At 41.9% G+C, this 9,236-nt stretch overlaps 2 protein-coding genes across 3 annotated transcripts; both read left to right on the top strand.

Moving 5' to 3' along the window:
• Positions 1–46: 46 nt before the first annotated feature.
• On the top strand, positions 47–4,619 carry LOC120668661 (disease resistance protein RPM1-like). The gene is made up of 3 exons (XM_039948401.1): positions 47–250; positions 870–3,691; positions 3,919–4,619. Exons 2-3 carry the CDS (start codon positions 946–948, stop codon positions 4,011–4,013), a joined length of 2,841 nt encoding a protein of 946 aa, XP_039804335.1. The 5' UTR covers positions 47–250; positions 870–945; the 3' UTR covers positions 4,014–4,619.
• A 227-nt stretch (positions 4,620–4,846) lies between these two features.
• Positions 4,847–8,743, top strand: LOC120668662 (disease resistance protein RPM1-like). 2 transcript variants are annotated; one of them, XM_039948402.1, is made up of 3 exons: positions 4,847–4,959; positions 5,317–8,172; positions 8,412–8,743. In XM_039948402.1, the coding sequence occupies exons 2-3, from the start codon at positions 5,412–5,414 to the stop codon at positions 8,483–8,485; spliced, it is 2,835 nt and encodes a 944-aa protein (XP_039804336.1). In that variant the 5' UTR covers positions 4,847–4,959; positions 5,317–5,411; the 3' UTR covers positions 8,486–8,743. The 2 variants fall into 2 exon arrangements, with proteins under 2 accessions (XP_039804336.1, XP_039804338.1); XM_039948404.1 differs by lacking the exon at positions 4,847–4,959 and having other exon boundaries at positions 5,254–8,172.
• The last annotated feature ends 493 nt before the right edge of the window (positions 8,744–9,236 follow it).

The following is a 9,236-nucleotide window of genomic DNA, read 5'->3' as shown; positions in this document are numbered from 1 at the left end:
AATTAATTAATGATTAGAGTGCTAATCATGAATGCTTATTCTGTACTAGGGTCAAAGACGAAATGTTCCTCAACTGACCAAAGACAGCGAAGAAGCTTTGCTTGCGGTTTGGCAAGTGCCACGCGGAGCCGCGCAGTACTTTTTCTTTCGCGGCCGCCGGCTCTGCTTCTTCTTCCTGTCTGATCTGATGTCCTCGTTGGTGTCTCCTTCAATTCGTCTTTGATGTGCTCCTCCGCTCGCCGACGCCGAGGTAAGCACGCCTTATAGCTCCCCCCCCCTCCACCCTACCCCCCCCCCCCCCCTACTACTGGCCATGGATTTCTCGCGCCCCCGTCAAACACCTTATGGGGGATCGGGCCAAGTAGAGCCCTGCCTCACAAATTGTGGGCGGAATTTTAGATGAGGCCCTAAAGCCATCGGTGGAAAATAAAATAAGCCCATTTATTATTCAAGAATTGCGAGAAAAAATCGTGTCTTCAATTTAATTGATGTGGTTTTAGTATGATTTCCAAAGGCCTTATATAAACATAGAAAAGCCTGCCCTGGTGAGACGATTGTTTTCTCGAAAGCGCAGGAGAATTGCATGTTGTTGTATTAATAGATAGAAAAAGCGGTCCGAAATACAATGCCGAGTCCACAGCCGCGGTGAGATGATGACCAAGCTGCCTAGACAAAAGCTCAACCAATCAACAATTCACAAATATCAGGGGCACACAAAAAAAATCAAGCTCACAAATTCATAGAGAAGCACTTCTTGAATGACACACATCCATTTAATTCTTAATTCTATCTATTGTTACTTCTATTGTGCACAACAAATATTGTATTTTGAATAACTTGCCATTTATTTATGTACCTATTGATCGCAGAACTGCATGTGCATGCTGCTCAGAAATATATGTATCTGATTCTGGCAAAGTGATAATTTGGGACACTGGTGAAAATATGGCAGATGCCCTGTTTGTAGTTCTGAGAAAAGTTGGTCTTTTCCTGGGAGAAGGGGCACTAGAGAGGATTGGCACGGAGATCATCGAAGTAGCACCGATTTTGACCAATTTTGAGCATAGCATGAAACAATTCCAGGGTGAGCTTTCAATTTTGCAGGCCTTTATTAGCCAGGTCAGTGCACACAAAGATGGTGACAAGGCATTTGATGCCTGGTTGGACCAAGTCAGAGATGTTTCTCATGAGGTGGAAGACATCATTGATGAATATGCTTACCTTACAGCACAAGCTGTGGATACAAGGAGCTTCTTCAAGAGAAAATTCCATCAGATCAAGAACTTTGCATCATGGCAGAAGTTACCAATCCAGATCACTCAAGTTGAAGCTCGAATTCAGAGGCTAGCGGAAATGAGGAATCGGTATGGCATCTCAGTAGTTGAACAAGACAAGGGTAGTAAGTTGCAGCAACCCAATCAGCTCTGTAAGTCAGATTCTGCTTACCTGACCGATAACTCTGATATAGTGGGGAATGTCGATGAGATTGCAATATTGACACAATGGCTTCTAGAGGAGAAACAAGAGCGAACTATAATTGCTATCTTAGGTATGGGAGGTTTAGGCAAAACTACAGTCACAAGTAGCGTCTACAAGAATCAAAATATCAGAAGAACTTTTGATTGTTATGCATGGGTTACCCTATCTCAGACATACCAGGCTGAAGAACTACTCAGAGAAATCATAAATCAGTTAATAGATCAGAGAACAGGCATGGCAAGTGGTATCGTAACTATGAGTCGTGTGAGATTAGTTGAGGCAATACAAAGCTACCTGCAGGACAAAAAATATATGATCGTCTTGGACGATGTATGGGATAAGGATGCTTGGTTATTTTTGAACTATGCATTTGCCAGAAACAACTGTGGAAGTAAAGTGCTGATGACAACACGGCGAAAAGATGTGTCTTCTTTGGCAGCCGATAGCTATGTCATTGAACTCAGAACACTGAGAGATGCTGAATCTTGGGAACTATTCTGTAAAAAGGCATTTCGTCTATCAACAAATAATGTATGTCCTGAGAATCTTACATCTTGGGCAAAGAAAATTGTTGCCAGGTGTCAAGGATTGCCACTGGCCATTGTAACCATTGGAAGTATCCTATCATACCGTGAATTAGAGGAGCATGCGTGGAAATTTTTCTATAACCAACTTAGCTGGCAATTAGCTAACAATCCAGAACTCAACTGGATCTCGAATGTCCTGAATCTGAGCTTGAATGATCTTCCAAGCTATCTTAGGAGCTGCTTTCTATACTGCAGCCTCTACCCTGAAGATTACAAAATTAAAAGAAAACTGATTTCCAGGCTATGGATTGCGGAAGGTTTTGTGGAAGAGAGAGGAGATGGAACAACAATGGAGGAAGTTGCTGAGTATTATCTTAGGGAGCTCACTCAGCGTTCTCTTCTCCAGGTCACCGAAAGGAATGCATGTGGAAGGCCTAGAACATTTCTGATGCATGATCTTGTGCGAGATGTAACTTCAATCATTGCTAAAAGGGAGAATTTTGGTATTGGATATGGTGATGGTACAACCCATGTTGCACATGAAGCTCGCCGCTTAAGCATACAAAGAGGTGCCAAGTATTTACATTCTTTAGCAAGTACACGGCTCCGCTCCTTCATTTTGTTTGATGCTGGAGTACCATCTTCTTGGATATATGATATTTTGTCACGTTTCAGACTGCTGAGGGTTCTATGCCTAAGATTTACCGATATTGAAGAAGTGCCGGGTGTGGTTACAGAACTGTATAATTTGCGCTACCTTGATTTTTCGCACACAAAACTGAAGAAGATACCGCCATCATTCAGAAAGCTTGTAAACCTACAAGTTTTGGATCTCAGGTTCAGCGGTGTGGAGGAGTTGCCAGTGGAGATAACTATGCTAACCAATTTACGTCATTTGTTTGTTTTCACAGTCCATGATATTCAAGAAAGATCATTGAATTGCTTCAGTGCTACAAAACTTCCTGGTAATATTTGTTACCTAAAGAATCTGCAAGCATTGTATACTATTTCAGCAAATAAAAAATTGGTTTCACAGCTGGGGAACTTGACACTGATGAGAAGTTTGGCTATAGTGGAAGTGCACCAAAGCTACACTGCAGAGTTATGGAACTCCCTGACAGAGATGCCTAACCTGAGCAGACTATTTATTTCTGCGTGCGATGCCAATGAAATTCTCGACTTGAATACTCTAAAGCCGTTGCCAAATCTGACATTCTTCTGGCTGGCAGGAAAGTTAGAGGGAGGCGTGCTCCCATCAATATTTTCTGAGAAATTAGTGCGGTTAAAATTAGACTGGTCTGGTCTGAAAAAGGACCCTATTAAATCCTTCTGTCACATGTTAAATCTTGTTGATTTGTGTCTCTCCGGAGCATATGCTGGGGAACAGTTGAGTTTTTGTACCAGATGGTTCCCCAAGCTCAAATCTCTGCAATTAGCTGACATGGATCATCTGAATTGGATTGAAATAGAGGATGGAACAATGATGAATCTACATCTTTTGGAACTTGCTGGTTTAAGAAATCTAAAGGCCGTACCTGTGGGCATCAAGTATCTTAAAACACTTCACAAGATGTTTCTGACAGATATGTCAAATGAGTTCATAGATAGATTGCACGGAAGTGACAATCACATTGTTCAACACATACCTGACATACATAATTTTGACTCTTCTGATTCTCAAGCAGGTAATGACCATATTCTTAGTATGCGAGTTACTAGATAAAATAGCTAATCTAGTTTTTTTAACCGAATAGCTAATCTAGTTGCCATGAGGTATTCAAATATATGTATAGGTCCGAAAATTCCAATTCGAAAAAGATAAGATAAAATGTAGCATCTAAAAGGCAAATATTTGCAAAGCTTATCAGTAGAATTCGCCATGGTAGTAATTGCTGCTTTGTTGATATTGCAGTGAATAACTTGATTTTTCTGCCATACCTTGCTAAGAAGTTTGGCCCTGGTGCAATTAATTATGCCTCTACAAAACGTGGCTCATCTGGCTCTTGACAGTGCACTTGAAGTTGTCTGCAAATAATATGTGGTACATTTTCTGGATCAATGCCAGTTATTAGCTCATCTAGGTGTCACTGGATGAGCTAATTGCTGTTGTGTACCTTACACAAGCATGATAAGCTACTGTCAATAAAGTTTTACAGAGGAAGAATTCACTTATTCACCGTCTATCTGCATGGAGCCATGGAGGATGAAGCATGTCTTTTCTAGTTGAACTTGAAGCCTCTGTATTTGTGAAAAATGTCCGTCAGATGAGTCATCGGACAAGTAGAGCATTTAAGTGGCAACATACGACATGAGCAGGCCGTGCTTGACAGTGTTTTGAAGCATAATTTATGTCCCCTTACTATCGCTAAACACGTCAACTTGTTACAAGTTATCAGTGATGTACTGTAAATTGTTCTACTTCACCAATTAACATGGCCTGGACTCGGATTCAGAGTCCTTCCTTGCCTCCTCTGCTGTTGGGGAAATCATGAAAAATGCTGTAGGAAATCATGGTGGGTAGGAAGTTATCTTAAGATACTTTGGTTTGAGGTCGGCTGCGTGTCCTGTAAAACTTTTTTTAATAAAATGCTTGACCAGGCAAGTTTAGAAAAATATATTTTGACCATTTAGCTTGAAGCCGGCGACCAAGGTCTGTCAAAGATCAAACCAATTCTCAATTTGATCTTGCAATTTTTTATAGGAACCGACCATGCGTTGATTCCACACCATTTGACCTGAGGGCGGCGCCTCGTGGATACTAGTAGGCGGGCTTGCATCAGAGATATGGGTACTCTGGCCTTGCTGACTCCAAGGCGCCGAGTTTGGGGGGGGGGGGGGGGGGGGGCATGGCATTGCCCTTCGATGGCGCAATTCTTCAATGGCGACCGCCTTCGCTGCTGCTTCTCGTCGGCTTCTGCTTTGTCTCGCTCCTCCCGTCCTCTGCTCCCCAAAGGTAGGCACTCTGCCTTGCTCCTCCTCTCTGGCATTCTCCGTTCGCGCTGCTGCTATTTCGATCTCCGTAGGAGAGAGGGCGATGCATTTTTTCTTGCACGCCGCTGTACGATCGATCCGTCGAACAACCTAAGGGCACATGAGTTAGTTTCGGAGATACCGGATTCATAGGGATGAGGAATCATACCTCTTTCTCTTGGAATGAAATTGATCTCAATAACCATGCCTCGTTCATGCTTTAAAACTCCTGCGTGCTAATCAGACAGCTGCCTCTTTTCTTCTCGATTATCTCACATCTTCTTCATTTTGTGCAACGTTATTGTGTTTTTTACTAACTTGCCGTTCTTTTTTTTTCCAGCTATCATAAAGTGTAAGCTGTGTGTGAATGCTGCTCAGTTAATATATGCATCTGATTCTGCCAAAGTGATGATTTTCTGAGCAAGTGGAACAAAAATGGCAGATGCCCTGTTTGTGGTTCTCAGAAAAGTTGCTCTTTCCCTGGGAGAAGGTGTCCTAGAGAGGATCGGCAGAGAAGTGGCTGAGGTAGCACCGATTTTGACAGATTTTGAGCACAGCATGAAACAAATCGAGGGCGAACTCTCTATTCTGAAGGCCTTTATTGATCAGGTTAGTATACACAAAGATGGTGATAAGGCATTTGATGCCTGGTTGGACCAAGTTAGAGATGTCGCCCATGAGGTGGAAGACATCATCGATGAGTATGCTTACCTTACTGCGCAAGACCCAGATACAAGCAGCTTCTTCAAGAGAAAGTTCCATCAGATTAAGAACATTGCAGCATGGCAGAAGTTCCCTAACCAGATCAGTCAAGTAGAATCTCGAATTCAGAGGCTAACGGAAATGAGGAATCGGTATGGCATCTCGGTAGGTGAACTCGACAAGGGTAACAAGTTTCAGCAACACAATCAGTTCTCCATGTCGGATTTTGCTTACCTGACTGATAACTCTGAGATAGTGGGGAATGTCGACGAGATCACAAGATTGACACAATGGCTTCTTGAGGAGAAACAAGACCGAACTCTAATTGCTATATTTGGTATGGGAGGTTTAGGCAAAACTACAATCACAAGCAGTGTCTACAAGAATAAAAAGATCAGAAGAACATTTGATTGTCAAGCATGGGTTACTCTATCTCAGACTTACCAAGCTGAAGAACTACTTAGAGAAATCATAAATCAGCTAATAGACCAGAGATCAAGCATGGCAAGTGGTTTAATGACCATGAATCACATGAAATTACTAGAGGTAATACAAAGCTATTTACGGGACAAAAAGTATATTATTGTCTTGGATGATGTTTGGGATAAGGATGCTTGGTTATTTTTGAACTATGCATTTGTCAGAAACAACTGTGGAAGTAGAGTGCTAATAACAACCCGGCAAAAAGATGTGTGTTCTTTGGCTGCTGACAGCTATGTTATTGAACTGAAAACACTGAATTATGCTGAATCATGGGAGCTATTCTGTAAAAAGGCATTTCGTGCATCAAAAGATAACAAATGCCCTGAGAACCTTATATCGTGGGCAAACAAAATTGTCACCAAGTGTCAAGGACTGCTCCTGGCCATTGTAACCATTGGAAGTATTCTATCATACCGTCAATTAGAGGAGCAGGTGTGGAAATTTTTCTACAATCAACTTAGCTGGCACATAGAAAACAATCCAGAGCTCAATTGGATTTCTAGTGTCCTGAATTTGAGCTTGAATAATCTCCCAAGCTATCTAAGGAGCTGCTTTTTGTACTGCAGCCTCTATCCTGAAGATTACAAGATAAAAAGGAAACTTATTTCCAAGCTATGGATCGCAGAAGGTCTCGTGGAGGAGAGAGGAGATGGAATAACGATGGAGGAAGTTGCCGAGTGTTACCTTATGGAGCTCACTCAACGCTCTCTTCTTCAGGTCACGGAAAGGAATGCCTGTGGAAGAGCTAGAACATTTGTAATGCATGATCTTGTGCGAGAGGTGACTTTAATAATTGCTAAAAGGGAGAAATTTGGTATTTCCTATGGCAGCGATGGTACAAGTACAACCCAAGTTGCACATGAAGCTCGCCGCTTAAGCATCCAAAGATGTGCTGAGTCCTTAAATTCTTTGGCAAGTTCACGGCTCCGCTCCTTTATTTTGTTTGACACTAAAATACCATCTTCGTGGATATATGATATTTCATCAAGTTTCAGACTGCTGAGGATCCTATGCCTTAGATTTGCCAGTATTGAGCAAGTGCCATGCATGGTGGCAGAATTGTATAACTTGCGTTATCTAGATTTTTCACATACAAAAGTGAAGAAGATACCAGCATCATTCAGCAAACTTGTTAACCTTCAAGTTTTGGATCTCAGATTCAGCTACGTGGAGGAATTGCCATTGGAAATTTCTATGCTAACTAATTTGCGGCATCTACATGTGTTCGTAGTCCATGATGTGCAACAAAGATCACTGAATTGCTTCGGTTCCACCAAATTTCTTGGTAACATTTGTCATCTAAAGAATCTGCAAGCTTTATACACTGTTTCAGCCAATAAATATTTAGTTTCACAGCTGGGGAACTTGACACTGATGAGAGGTTTGGGTATAATGAAAGTGCAGCAAAGCTACATTGATGAGTTATGGAACTCCCTGACTAACATGCCTAACCTGAGCAGACTACTGCTTTTCGCGTCTGATATGGATGAGATTCTAAACTTGAAAATGCTAAGGCCATTGCCAAATCTGAAGCTCCTCTGGTTGTCAGGAAAGTTAGATGGAGGCGTGATCCCATCACTATTTTCCAAGTTTGCGAAATTAACGCAGTTAAAAATGGACTGGTCTGGTCTGAAGGAGGATCCTATTAGCTCCTTATCTCACATGTTAAGTTTAGTTAACCTATGTCTCACCGGAGCATATGATAGGGAACAGCTAACTTTTTGTGCAGGATGGTTCCCCAAGCTCAGATCTTTGCAGTTAGTTGACATGGAACATCTGAATCTGATTAAGATAGAGGATGGAACATTGATGAGTCTACATACTTTGGAACTTACTGGTTTAACGAACCTTAAAGCTGTACCAGAAGGCATCAAGTACATTAGGACACTTGACCAGATGGTTCTGACAGATATGTCAAATGAATTCATAGAGAGGCTGCTAGGAAGTGACCATCACATTGTTCAACACATACCTGACATCCGCAATTTTGGCTCTTCTGATTCTCAAGAAGGTAATATCCATTTTCTTAGTATGTGAATACATGATAAAACAACTAATATAGTTGTCAAGACAGATATTGATCTCAAAGGTTCAAAGTAAACCAGATAAGACAGTATAAAAAAGGGAAACTATTCGCAAAGCTTATTATCGGAATTGCTCTAAATATTTGGTGTCAACTTCTTTTCTTATTTACCACAATGCTTCTATTATTTGTAAACCGTAATAAAAGCAGGTTTGTTAATATTGCAGCCAATAACTTCATTTCTTTGGAATACCTTGCCAGTAAGTATGGCACTGGTGCGAAGTACTCCCCTGCAGAATGAGGCTAATCTGGCAGGGCCTGTTAGCAAGAAATATGTGGTTCCTTTTGTAGGCCAGGCATTCGGTGACTGAATAGTAATGCAGTTCATCTAGGTACCAGGACACTAGATGAGTGAATTGCTTCTGCTTTATACCTTATATAAGGATTTCGACAGATGCTTCTGAAATGATATGCCACTGTCAATAGAAGAATTACTAAAGCGGAATTTAACATCTGTCTGTATGAAGGATGAAGCATGTGCTGTTAGGTTAAATTTAAACATGTCTATTTGCTGTAAAATGTCGCAACATATGAATCATGGGACAAGTGGAGCATTTCGGTGGTCACAATTTGTGGCCCTTTGGGATGCTGTGCAACAGATACAACTCACTGACACACCTGATCAGATTTTTTGGAGGTGGACGGCTAATGGAACATATACCACTAAGTCAGCTTACCTTGCCCAGTTAAAAGGAACCTTCTGCTCCTTTGATGCTGTTGGAGTATATTGAGCCCATGTGTATAGAGGCCCATGTATAGGATCTATATATACCCACCCTTCTAGGGTTGGAGGAATACAAGCCATCATTTCCTCCTACATGGTCAGGAGAAGGTGTAGAGGAGGTGGAGTAGGGGAAATCCGACTCGTCGAAGACAACGTGTCGGGAGATCAGGACGCGGCGAGTGGTGAGGTCAAAGCATCGATACCCCTTGTGGTCAGGGGAGTACCCGAGGAACACACAACGAGTCGAGCGGGGCGCCAGCTTGTGAGG

Source organism: Panicum virgatum, chromosome 4N (assembly GCF_016808335.1).
Source record: "Panicum virgatum strain AP13 chromosome 4N, P.virgatum_v5, whole genome shotgun sequence".
Taxonomy (NCBI): domain Eukaryota; kingdom Viridiplantae; phylum Streptophyta; class Magnoliopsida; order Poales; family Poaceae; genus Panicum; species Panicum virgatum.
This window is presented reverse-complemented; position numbering and strand designations above follow the sequence as displayed.

Coding starts and splice junctions, on each gene's coding strand:
- LOC120668661 (XM_039948401.1), top strand. CDS start 946: ATGGCAGATGCCCTGTTTGTAGTTCTGAGAAAAGTTGGTCTTTTCCTG. Junction 3,692..3,918: donor CTCTTCTGATTCTCAAGCAG/GTAATGACCATA, acceptor TTGATATTGCAG/TGAATAACTTGATTTTTCTG.
- LOC120668662 (XM_039948402.1), top strand. CDS start 5,412: ATGGCAGATGCCCTGTTTGTGGTTCTCAGAAAAGTTGCTCTTTCCCTG. Junction 8,173..8,411: donor CTCTTCTGATTCTCAAGAAG/GTAATATCCATT, acceptor TTAATATTGCAG/CCAATAACTTCATTTCTTTG.